Source organism: Rousettus aegyptiacus, unplaced genomic scaffold, assembly GCF_014176215.1.
Source record: "Rousettus aegyptiacus isolate mRouAeg1 unplaced genomic scaffold, mRouAeg1.p scaffold_m13_p_5, whole genome shotgun sequence".
NCBI lineage: Eukaryota > Metazoa > Chordata > Mammalia > Chiroptera > Pteropodidae > Rousettus > Rousettus aegyptiacus.
The window spans coordinates 47247231-47266809 of NW_023416308.1; the positions used below are offsets into that span (position 1 = coordinate 47247231).

The 19579-nt window shown below is 35.8% G+C and overlaps 1 protein-coding gene across 5 annotated transcripts in view; it reads right to left on the minus strand.

Moving 5' to 3' along the window:
- Window positions 1-620: 620 nt before the first annotated feature.
- The window catches only part of ZC3H12C (zinc finger CCCH-type containing 12C), a 62085-nt gene continuing 43126 nt past the window's right edge, over window positions 621-19579 (minus strand). For all 5 annotated transcript variants that reach the window (XM_036220585.1, XM_016121125.2, XM_036220584.1 and 2 more), the window contains exons 3-6: window positions 14954-15093; window positions 10433-10667; window positions 8384-8490; window positions 621-7746 (exon numbers count right to left, since the gene is read on the minus strand). In XM_036220585.1, the coding sequence (XP_036076478.1) occupies window positions 6347-7746; window positions 8384-8490; window positions 10433-10667; window positions 14954-15093 (1882 nt within the window). In that variant the 3' untranslated portion in view covers window positions 621-6346. The remainder of the gene's footprint in view (window positions 7747-8383; window positions 8491-10432; window positions 10668-14953; window positions 15094-19579) is intronic.

Below are 19579 nucleotides of genomic sequence, written 5' to 3' on the forward strand. Positions count from 1 at the left end.
GGAAAAAAATACTGATAATGGCAAATAGCAATTTTAGGGAGCAAATAAAAACAAGAAAAGCTAAAGTCTGAAAAGTACTGAAGGGGGGTAGTAATCTGCTACCTGAAATAAAATAGTTTATGTACTGACACTGAGCATGGGTATGTTAAGTCATGAAGATCAGAACATTTTGTAATTGTGACCATATCTGAGAGTATTTTCAATTCCTAGAAGGTCATAAAAGAAGGGAAGTGAATCTACTTAGGGGAGGCATTAGTAAGATACTAAGCTTGATTCATGCAAAGACAGAGGCAAAAAACTAGAAAGATCTATACAATAGAGACCTCATCAGTTTACAGGGGACATAGAAACCTTCAGACAAAGCCAGAAACAGCTTAGGTATTAACTTAATACTGATAGAAAATTTTAATAAGGTATGACTAGTTGTCTTCATCATTTAATTTCCAGTTTCTTATGAGTTAACTGTGGCTCTAACACTGATACTGAATGCATACTTATCCTATAGAGGACTCACACGTTATTAACCATAGACTGCAGGTGAGCCGTGGGACTAGAGACTTATTTAGCATCTGTGCTGCTGCATGAGGTCCATTTCTTCATAAAACAAAAACAAACCACCATAAAAAAATGAATTTTTTTAATTTTTTTTTTTCAGTGGTAGAATCACATAGCTGTTTTGATACGATTTCCAGTAGGTCTAAAATACTGCTTTTTGGAGTTGTAAAACTTCCATTACAGAAACACACATAACAGACAGTGGATAAACAGAATCACAACAGTTTATCAGATGGTTGTTCTAAACATATTCTTTGCCTTATTTTCCTACAAGAAAAGTTTGAAAGATCAAATTGGAAATTCTATCGAGATACAACCATAGTGCGAGAGGAAAAAAACCTAAAAGGAAAAGATAAAATCAGTAATCTGGTTCACTTGCAATGCTATGTCTGTGTCTGCACAAGTTTGTATGTTTGTGGGTATTCTGTGTCAGCTAGGAAATTAATAATTTCAAAAAGTCTAAAACATATTTTTTATAAACGCAAACCATTGCTCTTCAATGTCTTTTTCCCTTGAGACATAAACTGCTTTAAGAAAGGGGTCAAAAGCGTTAATGAACAACCACCATTTGTTATTTATCTGAAATATCACCTAGACAGAAAACTGGCAAATTTGGTACATGGTTTAGAAAGTGAAACTTTATAAACTTACCAAACTAAATTAAAATACTCAGACATTTCTTTTTACTGTTAAATGGTCAAAACTTTAAATTGTTTTTAAATCTGAAAAACTTGGGACCTTAGAGAAAAAGCCACTAACAAACAGTATTATTGTTAACAGAAGTAAAAAAAGCAGGTTAACAGATGGCATTAAAGGAAAAAAGTAACCAGGAACTGTTAAAAGCTAGAGTTCTATTCTGATTTTAAGAGAAAGGATAACTACTTAAGTGGATGTAATGTTCAAAACTAATAAAAATGATATTACCGATGTAACAATTTATAAAGCACTGTGAATGAACATGCTCAGCAGTGAGTACTTCCAATGAATTTAAAACTATACATGATCTGTTAAAAATAGCATTCACCAAGGACAGTCCTAAGGTGCTTAAAAAAAAAAAATCTATACTAAAGATTTGGACAGCGAAAGCAGGAATACACATTGTTTCCTATAGAATCATCGATACAGCAAAGACACTCACATTATAGCTACAATTACACTAGTCACAATTTTTAACCTTAGGGAATAAAGCTACAGTATGTGAAATCACAATATATTTATCTTCCTTAAAACCATTTTTAAAGAAGGGCAGATTTGTCATTTTTTTACAAGTCAAAAACCAGCAGAAAAATGTAACTGATAAAAGCAGTCTTTAAAATATTTTGTGTCTAATCATATGCTAATTTTCAGAACCCAACAGAAATTTTGGTCCATGAGGCCCTTAAGAAACAAAAGGTAGGTAAGGAATTTCCATTTATCAATAAAAATACAAAGTTCATTAAAAAATTTCAATACTTATTAAAACATTTTTACAGACTTTTTGGTAGTTAAATGTTAAGAACTCCCTCAAATAATGGGTGTGAGCAGGTAAAAACATAAGTGAATTAAGATGCTTTAATATGACTATCTCACAATCTTTTGAAAGCAATAAAAGGTTTTAATGTCAACTGAAATATAATTATTTCTTATATTAACATATCAGGATTTAATGCTTAATGTGTCTGTTTTTCTCCCTTGAGGACAGGGATTAGCAAATTGTGCACACAGGCCAAATCTGGTCAGCTGCTAGTTTCCTTAAATAAAGTTTTATCGGCATACCGCCACACCCATTCATTTACATCCTGTCTGAGGCTGTTCTCATGCTGTAAGGGCAGAAGTGAGTAGAGACCATATAATTCTCAAAGCCAGAATGAATTAGTTACTATATGATATCTTACAGAAAAAGTTTGTCAACTCTTGCCTTAGGGGATTTCCCAGACCAACCTAAAATACTGCATGTTTCTCTTTTATTAACACTCTGATTGCTCTTATTCTAATGCATCTGTATCATTCACGTATTTTATACTTCATTTTATTTGTTGGTGTATGCCTAGGAAGCTCAATATCCTAGCTGAGTTCCTATGTTTGCTATATTTGGAACGTAAGCATTCTCTCTGGCCATAACCTGTTTGATATCAGGTAACTCTGGAATTCTCCAGGAGCTGAATGATAATAAAATGGACGAGCCATCCTCTTAACACAATGGCTGGAAAACTGTACAAATATCTTAGTGTAAATGCCATCCAATTGGGAAAAAGTTTTTCAAGACACACACACATACATAGCCAGAGCCACCCTACCACCTATTGCAAACTAACAGCTACAACATAATCAAAGTATATTTGTTTCGTAAATATATTACTGTCTATATACATATAGATACATCCATAAAAGACATGTTAAATAATTATCTGTATAATCACTACTTTAAGGTCTTTTGTATGTTTTAAAATTACACATTCTATTAAAATTATCAAAATAATTCTTTAAAAATACCAGGAATAAAACCAGTGAAGAGTTGTTTTCCATTCAAGTGGTTCTAAATTTTATCATTGGTCATTTAGACTCCAGACTTGATTGTCTACAACTCAAGGAAACATAGTTCAATTAAGGAAAAGTTAGCCATCAAAAACCTAACACCTCCCCCATTGTTAATACTTCGTAACAAATATGTATGCATGTATGTATATATACAAAAATGCTCTTTTTAGTTATATTACATATTCTCATAAATGAATTTTCATAAAAACACAAAGTTTGCATTTCTACCAGTATCAAATATTTTATACTGGTGTGCATTTCTCTCAAATGTTTAGGTCAATGAGAAGCTATCAGGATATAGAGATCATAAAAAGGAGACTGAAAATTATGTATCACATGCAAGAAAGGAGGAAATACTAAGGGCCAGTATTTGGCCAGTTGGGTACTATTCCCTCTGTACTAAGACACAGAGACAATGAACTGGGTAATTACTGTGTAAAGTACAGTAAACCCTCAATTATTCAGGGGCAGAATATTCCAATCTGAATCCTTTCTCCTGGCAGTTTCACTACTACTTACTAACATACGTCTCTCTGGTTATTTATTACCAAGTCTGATAAAAGATATAATTAAGGTGAAAATTTTGGCTAAAATGAAGGACTGGAATCGGCTATGGATTTAATGATGGGTCCTTTTACTTACGGCTTTAGAATTTGCTATATCTAAAATCTGCTAAATATGATTCTTAAGCTCTGAAAGCAACACTGGTGCTTCCAAAAAAAAAAAAAAATTATTCTCTTGACAGAAGAACACAGCTGTACCTTAACTCACAATTATACTGAAGAATTTCAGTGTGGGTAGTTCAGAGCTATTTGCTTCAGGACAGGTGGTAGCAAGCTACAACTATTTCCCATAGTCTAAAATCCACGAAGCAATGACAAATAGCTAAAAATATTAGAAGGTTAAAGGTGTGATATACACTTCACCTAAGATCTCATTTAAATATATCTAGTCATTTGGCAGAATCTTCAAATTAAAATGCTAAAATTAAGAAAATGGAAGCAAACCTACATGTACAATTTAAAAATGACTTCATACTAAAACAAACAAAAAGGCTTAGACTATGACTAAAATCAAAGGTACTACACATTTGTAACCCTATTTTTGGCACTGGTTTAGCCTCTACATTTAAGCTTGTTCTACAGACAGTGACCAACAAAATCAAGGAGAACAATTTCACGAGTGGGGTTGCTCTCAGACAGACACCACTCGGAATGGTTTATGAGGCATCATCCGTATTATTTCTGGGTACAGATGAGTGCCACACTCACCTCAAAAACAACAGCAATAATTGTGTAGAACACCACTTTCCTGAATTAAGTTTGCTGAACACGGTTCAGATTATTGGATATGTCAATATGCACAATGCCTTTTAGAAGCATTTACTGTTTACCCAAATCCTACTTCATGCAACACACAGTGTCGCACAAGTAGTGAAAATGTTATCCTAGTCAAAGGTGCTTGGACATTATTTTCAGGCAGCATTTTACCTTTATTTTAAGTTCACACTAGATAAGTTTTAGGAGAAAGAAAATGTCAGTAAATTTATTTAATGTATTTTAATATATAAAACTAGAACAGACACTTCTATTTTCCTAAATTATTATTTTTCTACCCTATTCTAGACCTCAATTTCACTTTAAAAATTTGTTATTTAAATAAGGGGTAAAATGTTGCCCAAAAGTCTAATCATAGTTACACGTTTGTGTTTTAACTAGATCTACAAATCAAAATAGTTCTTATAGTTAAAAAGATACAATTTGTATCAACAGTAAAAGGTACTTTCTGGTTTTTCAGGGCTTTACTTCAAACTGCAGCACATGGAATAATCAGAATAACCAGGGCATCTTGGCAGACTACAAAAACAGATCGGAACGAGTCTGTTATAAAATTCAAAACCTGGAAGCAACAGAGAAATCGTGTCAATCACACAGCTGTCTGCCACTGATTGCAGTATCTATCTTCTAACTGACAAAAATGAATTTGCATCTAGCAAAACCCATGACTTTTAAAACCAGAAATATCCCTTACTAATACTAAAACAGACTTTAGTCTGTATCTAAAACTACACTATTTGTGGCAAGAATCTGGCCTTAATAATATAACAGGCCCCCCAAAAACCTACCTCCAGGAAAATGGAAAATATACAGTATCTTACAAAAATTTTAAGTTACCATTTACAGCTCCTCCATCACCATTTCCATAGTGCAGTGTCAATAAATGTTGCATATCCTCAACACATAAAACCACCTCAGGCCAGCCTTGATAAATAGCAGGAAAGCTAAAGAGCATATTAAATATAAAAGTTGCATTGAGAATAATTAGATTCATTAAAAAGAGGCAAGTACTGCGAAAAGGTTATTTTATCCAGTATTGTTGTGCCCCCAAATAAAAAGACAAACATTAAAAATACAGGTCAATGGAAATCTAGGAATTCAATTCCATTTCTACTATCCAGAAGCACATCATAGCTGGATAACAAAGCTCTAAACTGTTAACAGTTACGGCTTTTGCCTTATTCATAAAAAAATGGAAACAATTTTTTCCATTGATTGCATCTGCTTTCCTTTAAATCAACCATATTAAATTAACTAATTACTTAACAGACAAAAAATCCAAACAAAAATAAAACAATGAAAAGTGCCATATTGTAAATCATTCTTATATATAGTGTTACCCATTTCAGTATAAACTGGTAACTGACATTTTGTTTAAAATATAAAGTCAGTGCTTTAGTATATCTTTGTTTCTATAAATAATGATTATAGCACAAAGAAGCCCACTTTCCCCAAATAAAAATAACTTAAAAAGCTGTAAAAGATTCCAATTAAGCTTGGCTTGAAAAAATAGTTTGCTAGGCCTAGTCAAATGTTCAACATTCTGAAGGTATTTTAATTGCTTGCAATTGAGAGAGAAACACCAAGTTAATAAAACATGAAATAAGGATAAAAAGTGCTGCATATAAACCCCTGATGCACCAAAGATTAATATCAAAGATCACAGATACACTTAATAAATCAAACTGGAAAAATTTCCAGCCAAGGATATAGCTTTAAAAAGGAAATGTTAAAAAAAAGTTTGAATGTAAAGCAATCCCGTGATACTTCCACTATGTGGGGCTATACATACAGATTCCATGATACAGTATTTCACATAAATGGATACTATATAACCTCCTTGCTGAGAAGGAGATCACATGTGCTATTGTAGCAAACCTCCCTCAGCATTTGAGCTGAACAAAAAACTACTAAACACCACAAAGATGCATCATCTTTCAATAACCCAGCTGTGATTTCTCCACTAAAATGGCTGCAGCTAGCTGCTGGGCATCTGTCATGTGAGGGTTCCTTTTCATGACAATTCTCACAAGGTCAGGTGGGAAGATGTTGCACAAGTTGATATAAATCTTTTCTCGGTTGTCTTGGTACCTCGGAGGATCTTGCTGCGGCAGTCCACAGTATGGTATTCGCCATGTCGGCTCCTGCTGCTCAGGAAGGCTCTGGAAGGTGAACTGCTCGTAGCATGGCTGTGTGGAGTTATCAGGCAAGGAATAAGTCTGCCGATAGCCATATGCATCAATCCCGTAACTCTGCCTGTCCCAGCTTCCCAGCCCTTCCTGGCGGGAGTAAGGCTTTCTTTGTCTTGAAGGAGAACTGTCGTACAGCCGAGAGTCAGAAATGCTGTCTATTCTTGTGGCCACTAAGGACCGCCCCAGGTGTGGTGCCTTAGAGTGTGCTGAACTCGGGGGAGAGGGGTAATCGCCAGGACAACTGGACCGGGCTCCCACAGCTGGGTGCTGCAGATGCATAGCCAGATGTGGAAGAGGAGGCTTGTGATGGTACTTTGGTTCTTCATGACTGTAACTCTGTACTCTGGTTAAGGGGTCGTGGAAATTTTGCAGAAAGGGTTGGGAATTAAGGCGGCTGTGAGGGTGCATGTGTTGACACTTTAAATTCTCTTCTAGCTGTGGATCAGGAGAACTGACATAGGAACGGTCATTGTACCCCACATATGAGTCGCTGCTCCCACAGCTCATGCTCCCTTCACTGCTGCAGTCAGAAGCTACAGAATTTATCCTATAATCTGTGTCTAAAGAGAAACGCCTTTCAGGACTTCGTGGGCCTGAGATACTCAGATTTGAATATGCATTCAACATGGAATAGTACCCAATGTCAACAGGTGAGTCACATTTTGGATACTGATCATAAGGCATTGGCGTTCCATGATTTTTGGTTGCCATCATCATTGGAGGATATTGTCCCTGTGGTCTTTGATCCTGAGGTGGGAAATGAACTCCAGATGGAAGGCCATTGCTTAAAGGTGTAGTGCTTTGGGGTTTTGCAGTAGAAGTGGCCGGTATACTAACCAAGGATGGTACAGACCTGGTTTCCAATTTGTTTTTGGTGGGAAGCTTTTCCTCTAGGTCTTGGTAGACTTGAGTCCTAATGCTTGGATCCGACTGCCTCTTTGGAGCACCTCGTTTGACATCAGAAGTGCTATCAGCCTTAGTGCTGCAGGGAACACTGTTGCTTTTCACCAGTCCTCCTTCATTTGTACTTTTAGCAGCTGTATTTCTAGACATGGCACGGAGTTCATCAGCCACTGACCGCTGAGGCTGACTGCCCCTTTCTGGATGGTAATATTTGCACTTGTGTCCATAGGTACACTTCTTTCCTATGGAGAATAAAATAATTAGGCAAAGTAGCACATCACTGAATTCCGAAAACTCAGTATGGCACCACTACTTTAATTTGTGAAAGAAATGAAGGCAGAAAAGGGAGATATACTGAGTGTTACTCTGGTCCTTGTAAGAAATGTCACCTTTCGGTCTTTCCATTTCAGTACTATTAATAGCAGTAAGAAATCTGAACGAATGATTAACAATCGCCTCTAGAATTTTTGGCTAATATCCTGTGTCCTCAAGTCCTACCTGCTTTTTCTCTCCCTGTATGATTTAATAAGTAGGTAGAACATTGTTTTGGGAAAAAAAAAATGTATTGCTGTAATGTGATAAAACCATGCTCATCTGATGTGTATCTAGCTGTAAAACTCCTAATTTTTATCTACCTGAACTTCTAACTTCAGGTAGAAGTAACTGAGATTTTGGAACTCAGGGAAATTCAGGGATCTGCATTTGCGCTGAACCAAACTAGGTAAAAATAATAATTTTTTTCATGGCTTTTAAATTTAATTATAATCAAAAGAAGGATATACCATGTCATTCAAAATTAAAAATGTTTATCTTTATTAACAAACATTTAACAACATAGTGTTCTGAAGGCATATATTAAATACTCATAAAGAAAGTTACCGTATGGACAAGGCTGCTTTTTGTGTTCGGGAACAATAGGTTTCTTCCTCAGAAAATTATCCAGGCTTGGGCCATGTCTGCCAAGAGGGTCATCAGGGGGCATGAACCTGTCATGGATAAAATACAAAATAATACCCTAGAAAGGAGGTTGCTAATTTCATTATAAAGACAGTGTAAAGGTTTATTTATCCAAGGTATTTTTTTTTTTGCAATTTTAATTCCAAGTATTTTGATTCAACATTCATAGGAAAGAAATATCAGTACATGAAACTGTCTTCTCAATAAAACAAAATTAAAATGTTTTAAGCTAAACTCATATTTGTTCTGATTCAAATAAATTTTGAGGTTAGCATGTTCTAATTACTTCTCCCTTCTTCTGTCCTAGGATTTTGTAGGAACTTTAGAAAATGATCACAGTGACATTTGAGGAGAGTTTTGTGAACATCAATCTTGGGAAGTAGTATGAAGCAGGTGGGGAGTGAGGAGGGACGGCTGAGGGAGAAGGGAGAGGTAGGAAAAAGTGCGGGAGAAAGCTGAAACTAACCAAACACCTAGTGTGTGTCAGATGCTGTGCACGCATTATCTCATTTCATCCTGGCGTGATCTCTGAAGTATCAGCTCCACTTTATAGATTAATACACTTTTCTAATTTAGGCTTCGATGAATTAAGTTACTTTTATTTAAGTTCACATGGCCTAGTCAAGATTCAATTATATCTAACTAACTCCATAGTTCATCCTCTTCGCATTCAGGTGCTTCTCAGCTGTGAAAGAATTATGTCTTAAGGAAATAAACTTATTATTTTGGATTGACTGTCCAATGAAAGCAAGAATTCATGGCATGCATAATAAAAAGCAGCTGTAACTGAAGAGTTCTAGTAGTTAGGCAACTGTTCAAACTTGAAAAAAAAACCCAAGCATTTACCCATAAAATGTGAATAATGTATAAAGCCTTAAGGGAGTGTTAAAATGGCTGAGTAATAACCCTTGGCAAATATAGTGTTTAATATTAATATAAAAACAACATGGCAACATTGAAAGTTTTAAATAGAAGATAGTCACTCAATCCTGTAGTCTTAATACAATTATTTTCCACTTATGTGTTGTAGTTTAGTCATTTTTCTGCATATACCATTTTACAAACACATATTTTTGTCTTTTTAACATATTTTTCCATGTTTCTTAATAGTTTTTCATAATCATAATTCTGAACAGCTGAACAATATTCCACTAGGAGATGTATTGCAAATTAATTGGTTTCTCTATTGTACCTTTAGGTACCTTTAATTTCTTACAATTAAAAAAATAGAAATAAACATGTCTGGTCATTTTCCTTTATTATATATTCCAAGAAATGAGACTATTGACTTAAGAGGGTATAAATATTTTTAAGGCTTCTGCTAAACCTTGCCTAACTGTATATCGGTTTTATTATTATATCTTTAACACCATAAGGCATGTGCAACAATATTTTTGCCAATTAGATGGATGAAAAAAATATATATGTTGTTGATTTAGTTTGCATTTTGATTATAAGCAAGTGAACTTTTTCTACATATGTGTAAATATACTCACTTCTTAGGAGACACACTTGTTTATGTCATTTAACCATTTAACTTAATCATAATTAGTGCCTTACATTGATGTAACATTTAAAAAAAATCATATATTTAAAATCTATTTAAGTAAACTATCAATGCTCTAAGTAGATTTTTAAAGTTAGTGCACTGAGGGTCAATATGTTCAAACTCTGCATTATTTGAAGACAGAAATTCTCCCTCTGTCAGTTATTACAGATTACTTAGAATCTTAGAGACTTCCTCTGTTAGTGACCTATAGAGAAGGGCAGGGGCCTGTCACTCACACAGGCCTTCTGAGGCATGACTGCAGTTTTTCTGACTCCCGCCGAGGATTAGTGGGGAAATCAGTTGTTGGAAGTAACCTTTGGCCTGGTCAGTGGCAAAGAGAGAGAGGGCTTCTGTAGTTGTTGTCAGTGCTAGTTAAATTTTCAAGAAAGTAGTACTACTTATAAGTAAATGATTTTACTTACTTGTCATTGACAAACGAGTACATTAATAATCGCTCATCTATGAACTTCTTCCATTCTGGTTTTTCATTAGCCAAATCCCTGTAGTTATCATTGGACACAATTATACCATCTGACTCAAAAGCCAGCTTCACGATGAACCTGTCATCGTAACACACCACTCTCCTCCCCTGGACGCGCCGGGATGGTGTGAACACCAGGATTTTTTCCTTTTCTAACTTACGAAGAATTTCTTGATCTGTAGGGTAGAATTTCAGAAAGAAATACATACATAACACATATAACAACTTTCATACAATGTGAACTTTTATAAGATAAACTAGATATAATCATTTAATTAGAGATTATGACTTACAGTTTGTAGATAGAGTAAATTTGCAACTTCCAATATTTTTCCTTCAGGATTTTCAATAATAAAGGCTTTAAAAATAGCCAAAAAAGTGGACTTAAAAATATAGAAAGTTTAAAATTTCAAAAACTTTTAAAAGTTTAAAAAATTTAAAAGCATAAAACTTAACTATAACTGAGTGACTTCTGATGTCATTACATAAAGGTTTTGCTTGAGAGCTGAAGCCACCAGCACCACCACTATGCATACAGCTTCTCACACCATCCTAGCACAATGCCATTCCAACAAAGCAGTTGTGTTGGACCCAGGTGTGAGCAACTGATTTCCCTCCCCGCAGTGTGTGTGAGCTCTTTGCTATGTGGATGTGATGGGGGGAGAGTGTGAAAAGTAGCAGAGGTAGCTGAGGTGGCAAACAAAGAGAGTCTTAAAATGCAGACGGCTCAAAGAGAAAAGTGGTGAAGTCAGGACTGCTGTTGTGGACATGGCCATTGTATGTAATATGTCCTGTCGTAGGAAACATGTGGTAACGAGGGCCAGCATTCTTGTGGGGGTTGGACCGAATGAATAAGAGATTAGAAGTGATTATGTGGGGAAAATAGCCATCGACAGAAAAAGGATAGGTACGGGGATGCTTACTTTTTCTTTGGGTGGCATAGTCTTAGAGTACTTTGTAACTCGACTTGTTTGTTGGTTTAGAGAAAAAGGTATAGGAGTTCATATTTTGATTAATGATAAAAATTCTCACTCACCCATCCCTTCTTCCTACTTTTGCTCTTCCACTCCCTGGTCTTCCTATCATTGTACATTCTGGCACTGAGTGCCAGGTATAAGCTGACAGATGTTACCATTAAAAAAAAAAAAAAAGGCTCACAACTTCTCATTGCTTATTAACTGCAGCTACTTTTTTTTTTTTAACTCTCTCTTCAGCAGACAGTTACTATATGCCTCCCCCATGATGTGTGCTATGCAAGGTGTCAGTGGCCACTCAGATTAATAACCTTTCCTGAAGGAGGTTTCGGGTGCTGGACTGGACAGGTGTAAAGTAGGTAATCAAGGCTGTTATTGCCACAACAGAAATATGAGCAGAGTATGAGGCTCCAATATTAGCATATAGATTTCATTATGTTCCTGATACGTGAGTTCATTAAGATGAGGATTTGGTTTAGAAAAGCAGCAGAGAAGTAGAAGACATGTGGATCTTAAGATCAGCAAATCATGAATCAATCTCAGTTCTGCTAATTTCTATAGATGGCAATCAGTTTTATTGAGCCTATTTCTTCATGTCCTCAAATGCAGTTCATAGGCCATGAGGAGTCAATGAATTATTACTTGTAAAAGCACCTAGCACAGTGCCTGGAAAGTTCTCACCAAAACTGTGTTTAATAAGTGTGTATAGTTGTTGATCTCTTTTAAAAGTCACAGAAAACCAATACATAATCAAAAACCCAGTCTCAATACAGGATTTGTCATCTTATAGTTATTTTGTGTGTTTCCCTGATAAACATTCTGAGGGTAGCAAGCACCATGTCTCATTTATTTTTGTATCCATCAGCATTCAGCACACCAATAGATACTCAATAATGTATGTGGAATGAATACATTAGCTACTTAATGATGCATATTTTTAGGTCTTACAATTTATTTACTTTCTATGTTCATGAATAATCCACACTACTTTATTTGTGGGATTGTTTACTCATATATCATGTTTGGACCCTCCAAGAGATTGGAGGAACAAGTGTGCTGGCCCAATAGTCATCATCTTGCTTAATTTTCATTTCTTTAACAGCTAATGAGAAAAAAAAGGACACTAATTAGGATGATAACTAGTTAGGATAAATAATCCTAACTTAAAATAAATGTTGGTTCAGTAGAGCTAGTAAGTTAACCAAATATCTAGTTCCTAGCACAGTACTTGCTTATTAAATATTTGTTAAATCAATAGAAGACTGGTAAAAGTGCTAGTATGAATCTATATCTGAGAACTTTAAAATATTTCTTATCAAGTTTCTTTTTTGGTACAGTGAAAAAATACTGGATTATTAAATTTGCCAGGTGTTACCTGGCTGAGGCTTTTTTAGTCAAGAAAATAATTATCTTGGGGAGGAGATACCTAACAACCTCTGACAGTAATTGTATACAAAGTAAACTGCATACCGATGTGTTCTAGATACCTGGCATGCTGGTATTTTAAAAATTAAACTTAGCCACAACTCAAATTTTCCTTTTCTTGATCTCACATTCCTTTTGTGCTCAAGAGTCTTTCCAGTCACTTACATGTTTAGTTTTGTTTTTATTGTTTTTCTCCCTGATTATTAAAGTATTGTAAAGTCCCTGTATCAAATTAGTAAAGTAAGGAAAAGTACCGAGAAGTAGTGAGAAATAGCACCCATAAAACCACGACCAAGAGGCAATTACTGTTAATATTTCAGCATATTTCCTTCTAGTAATTTCCTGTGTATATTTTTCTTTCTGATGTACATATGTATGTATGTATATGTATTTATACACACACAATAATAAAACCTGCCTTTTATGTAAAAGAGCATTTCCTCAGATTATTAAAAATTCTGTGTAAATATTCTAATATATATTCTATCCTATCAATATATACTAATTTACTGAACCATTCTTTTAAAGAATGTATGGTTTGTTTCCATTTTTTCCTATTATAAGCAGTATTGCACTGAATATTTTGGTGGTATAAATCTTTACCTATACTTCTGCTTATTTTCTGGAGAATTATTCCTAGCAGGGGAAGTGGTAGATCCCAGAGTATAAACATCTTAAGTTCAAACTTTTCCAGAGAGGTTGTAATGATTTAGGTTTCCACAGCACTGCAGAGGTAACTCCCTCAGAGGTGAGTATTATCAGTTTTTTATTTCTGCTAATCTGATGGTGAAAAAATGCTTGTTTAAATTTACATTTCTTTAGTTACTAATGAGGTTGAACATTTTTGTTTGGTCTTATTTGGCACTTAAATTCTTCCGTGAGTGCTCTATTCATACCATGTTACTATTTATATACTGGGGAGAACTTTGTGTTGGACCAGTGTGTGTGAGCTCTTTACTACTATGTTAAGGATATGGACTCTTTGTTTATCTGTTGTTATTTTTTCTTAGGGAAATAAAAATACTTCTTATTTTTAAGAAAGTTTCTCCAAATACAGAAGTTTACATTTTGATGCAATAAAAATCACCATCCGGAATTTACTGTTACATAGTATAAGATAAGGATCTAAATATGTATATTTTTTCCAAAGAGTTATCCAATGTCTTGGTACTACTGGCTGAATTTTGCCTGCCTCTCCTACTTGATCGTTTCTATAGGCTCGAGTCTGATTCCACAGCGCTGGACTCCACCGTAAGTTGCCTATCTATTCTTATGCTAGTTTAATGATTTAACGATTATAGATAGAAATAGTTTTAAATTAACCTTCCCTTCAGGTAGGTAGTCAATCTGTTTATGATGTGAATTATTAATGTTTTCTTCACACAAGTTCCTCAGGTTTTGTTAACATTGAAGGTGAAAAGGGTTGGATAGACTGAGAATCATTTAACTTGAGCAAAATGTCCAGCACCAATAATGAACAGTTACAGAGAACATCTTTGCCTGAAATGCATATATTTAGAAATTACACAGTAATGCAAAATAAAGATACTTTATTGGGATCGAGTCATTTCCTTCCAATTGACACAAGACAACATATCCCAAGTCTCAGATATTTTTTGATCTGCAGCCACTATGATTTGATTGTCACCTAGCCTAAATTCTTATAGGAGATGAGAGAATTGGGGTCCAAAGAGATTCGGTGTGTTGCTTAAAGTCCTATGGCTAGTAAATAGCAAAGCCTGGATTTGAATCTAGGTCTCCTGATTTTCCAGCATGTCTGCAAAGGTCAGAATTCTACAAAATTCTACAAAATTTGAAATGAAAAGTATTCAAATTAAAAAATAAAAACTGGCATATGTAGCAAGGATTATTGTTTCATTAACATAAACAGATAGTTTTTAACCTTGAAAATAAGTTTAATGTCCCACCCAAGACAATGTGGCAGTCACAAAGACTGAGTAAACAAAAGCAAATGAACATATTGTTGAATAAAATACCTGACAGTGCCAGAGACCTGCATAGGTATATATGGACACTAAGAACAAACAACTAACAGGATTTACCTGTAATGAGAGCATCAGGACGGGATTGCTCTTTTCTCCACGCAGGAACAAAAACTGTGACATCTCTGTGGCCTCTTTCCAAAAACCAATCCACTGCCAATTTTATTCCTCGGCAGGAAAATACTTCTTTGTTTCCATGGCTGAAAGATTATTTTAGAAACTTAAAACACAACAAAACCTAAATTTAATCTAATTCAAATTTATAAACAGAAATGATCACATAATTACAATATTAATAGGAGATTTCAAATTTAAGATGGAGTTGACTGGCTCAGAGACACAATAAGATAACTTAGGAGTTGAAAACTTCTGAGAAAAAAATAAGAAAGTTGGGATGAGTATTGCACAGAGAATAAAGAAAAGTGAGTGTTCAAATGTCAAGTTGAAAAGGTTAACTAATCAGACAGATACATTTTCTTTCTGACCAGGAAGGATGGGAAAAAAGAAAAGACCTTTAAGTACAGCAAAAAAAATTTCAGTGAAATATAAAAATAAAATCCCATAAAAAAATCTATGAAAATGGTAGAATACTTAGGAGTTTCTAAAAACTTCCTTCTCAAGAGTTCTTATGAATGTATCTCAAAATAATAATTAAGTAATGCACAAAATTTATGAAGGGATCCATGTAAAACAATGCCCACAAATGCACTGAAAGGAAAAATACATGCACAATGCTTAATCTCATAAAAAACACTTTCCATGTCCTTCAATGAAAAGACACCTGGTTTGTTTAATGCTGTTGTGTTGGACAAGGATTAATAATGACAAAAGGGCATTCAAAATTGGATTAGCAGTTTTAGTGCATAAAAGAAAATGTCCAACTAAGAGTGTAGTCACTCCGACAAATATTTATCTAACACCAGGCTCTCCTTGTACACTTTCACCTAAAAATGAAAAAAAATAATTAATGTTTTTAAAGAAAATCTCCTGCTTTGAATGTAATAATTATTCTTTTACAGTTTGAGCTCTGAAAGTGCCATTTATTATCTATAATGGAGATAAATATTCTTTACTTCTTACAGCTAAGGAGTTCTTATGCATATGTCTCAAAAAGAGGGCTGAATGAAATAGGTAGGTAAGTGTTTTGTTAAGTTTTAGCACAAATCAAACATCAGGTATATTTTGTTCTAGTGGTCCCCTGGGAAGCACTAAAACCATTCTAAATATGGTTAATCAATTAAGGACAAAACAGAAATAGACTACTTTGTTTTACAGATACTGAAGGCTATAAATGCAAACCACAGGGACTGTTTATGGTTCCATGCACCCATCCTAATGGTTTGGGGCAAGACTAGAGGTGAAATCAGATGTACTACATGTTTCAGAGAAAGGGATAAGGGATGGAGGAGTTTGAAGTCACATTTTCTAGGTAAGAAGGGCTACCTGATAGTCTCACTAATGTCCCAGGAAATGATTCAAAGTGATGTTAGATTTCACGGAAAATATTGATATTTAATCACTCTTCTGAAAAACTGATGGTAGCATCCCTTCGGAGAATATATATACTAACTATTCCTATATACAGAACTCAACTTGCTAAAACCTATTTTATTTTGCATTAATGCTTTGAAATCTAAGTATATTACTATGTGCTAGTCATTAATGATATTGACTAGCACTGAAGACTTGAGCACTGAACTGCTTCTGGCTCTAAGAGACAACTACATAAGCATTTTCTTCCCAGTGACTTCATTTGGTAATGGTGACTGCTACTGCAGGAACAGAAGATCCTATCTTCTAATTAAAGAACTTTCATAAAATGTGGTAAATTTTATGGAACACGAGACAAAGATTCTATACATGCTAAAAGAGAATATTATATCATGCAATACCGACACTAAAGGTTTTTCTCCGTCCCACAACACCCCACTCCCACTCCATAAAACCTCGTAGGAAGGAAACAAGCAAGAGGAACAAAGATGCCACACTGTGAACAGTAAATAGAAATAAATATATAGCTTGGGTTTCTGAGCAGATGGACCCACATCTATCTATCTCTGATCTTGCTATTTGAGAAAAAATACCTCCCCTCACTTGTTTAAGAAACTATAGTCGAGTTTTTATTTCCAGCTAAACATATCCTTAAATGCTATATTAGTCATATCATAAACCAAAAAAAGAAAAAAAGGACAAAGATCTATTAATATAAGAAAAAATACTTTAAGGCAAAAAATTATTTCAACAGAGATCAGAAATGTTTCATACAGCATCAAAATTACAACTAAACTACAGAACCACCATCATAGAGAATCACCTGAAAACTAGCTGAATCGAAGTTCTATAACTAAGGACATACAGAAGAAGCCATGAGACTGGTACAAGAGGCAGAGACACAGAATGGGCTGGTCCCACACCCACACATGACAGTTAAAAATCGGGAGAGAGATCTCAGTTGAGGTACCCTCTTGGGAGCAAGGAGTCCCAGCCCCACATCAGGCTTTCTGTCCTAAGGTTTCAGTGCCAGAGAGAGATGTCCCCATAACTTATGGCTGTGAAAACTAGCAGAGATTGTGGCTAAGCAGGATGAAAGGCTGCTGGAGTATCAGGTGTTTCTCTTAAAGGGCTCACACATGGACTACTCGCTCATGGACTCGGTCACTGGGGCAGCAGCATGAAAGGTACTGGGGAAAAACAAGGAGGAAATAAATTGTCTGGCTTCAGGACAAGGGCTAGAGCGTCAGCTTTCTCCAAGATAGAAATGGTGGCAGTATCCATTATTCCTTTGTTGAGCCCTCCCTCTACCAGTCTGAACACACAGGCCAGCACCACATCTGAGTCTCCATCCACCTAACACCATTTTCCCTGCCCTGGTGATTCCCTGAGATCCTCCCCCCATTCCTCCTTAATTTCTGGGGCCACCCAAGCCGCTTCCAGAGACTTTTTCATACAAATAGCCTTTCTTAGTTCATGCTGTGGACTTTTTAAAAATTTCTCAAACAAGCAGCATCTGGCTTCAGTGTGCCCTGTACTTCTTGCTAAGCAGCCCCAAGCCTGGCACTAGTAGCAGCTAGCCTCAGTTCACAACTTAACCTCTTCCAGGGACCTCCAAGCACAAGAGGCAACCATCTGCAGATCACTCTGTAGCTCATACCAAGTGGCCCTGGGCAGGGCATTGGTAGCGGGCGGCCTTGGCCCATACCAGAGCCCCTTCCAAGAGGCCCCAGAACCAGCATACCTGGTGGCCAGCTTCAGACCACTCCTGAGCACCACCCAATCACCTCCACAAATGATGCACCCAAAGGGCAGTCTTGGCAGGTGACAGAGGTCTGCTAAAGCAAATTCTTCTCTGTTGGGTGAGCCCCTGAACAACAGCTCCTCCACTGTAGTCATGGCCAGTTGACACAATGGATCAACTGAAGGGTCAACCCCTCCCACTGATGTGCCAATAGCAATCAAGGCTCAACTACAACAGGATGACACATACAACCCACACAAGAAACATATCTGGAGCACCTAGCTCAGCTGACAAAGGAGACTATGCCACTGGAACCCACAGGGCATCTACTGCACAAGGTCATCATCAAGACTGGGAAACACAGCAGTTCTACCTATTATACAGCAATAAACACAGGGAGGTAGCCAAAATTGAAAGGCAAAGAAGCAAAAGACCAGAACTCTAGAAAAAGAACTAAACAAAATGGAGACAAGCAATTTACTAAATACAGAGTTCAAAACACTGGTTATAAGGATGCTCAATGATCTCAGTGAGAACTTCAACAAAGAGATAGGAAACGTAACAATGGAGATAGAAAACAAACAAACAAACAAAAAAGTCAGATATGGAGAATACAATAACTGAAATAAAGAATACATTAGAGGGAATCAACAGTAGATTAGATGACGCAGAGGACTGAATCAGCGATTTGGAAGACAAGGTAGCTAAAAACACCCAACCAGAACAGAAACCAGAAAAGCGAATCCAAAAAATGAGGAAAGGTTAAGGGCCCCCGAGGAAAACATCAAATGTAACAACATTCAAAACACAGGGGAACGAAAAGGAGAAGAGAGAGAATAAAAAATTGAAAACCTATTTGAAGAAATAATGATGGAAAACTTCCCTAGGCAGGCGAAGAAAATAGACAGATAAGTACATCATAATTAAAATGCCAAAGGATAAAGATAGAGACCTTAAAAGTGGCAAGAGAAAAGCAGTTAGTTACCTACAAGGAGCTCCCATAAGACTGTCAGCTGATTTACCAACAGAAACTTTGCAGGCCAGAAGTGACTGGCACAAATTATTCAGTGACAAAAAACGAGCACTTCCAACTAAGATTACTCAACCCAGCAAAGCTAGCATTTAGAACTGAAGGACAGATAAAAAGCTTCCCAACAAGAAAATGCTAAAGTAGTTTATCAGTATCGAACCAGGATTCTAAGAAGTGTTTAAGAAACTTCTTAAAGAAAAAGAAAAGATAAAAATATGAATAATAAAATGGCAATAACCACATATCTATCAACAATTACTTTAAATGTATTACATGTTCCAATCAAAAGACATAGGGTGGCTGAATGGATAAGAAAACAAGATTCTTACATATGCTGCCTACAAGACAGCAAAAGGCCAGAACAAAACTACAGAAAAAAGCGTTGGGGAGGATAGGTAAAAAAGGGGAAGGATTAAGAAAT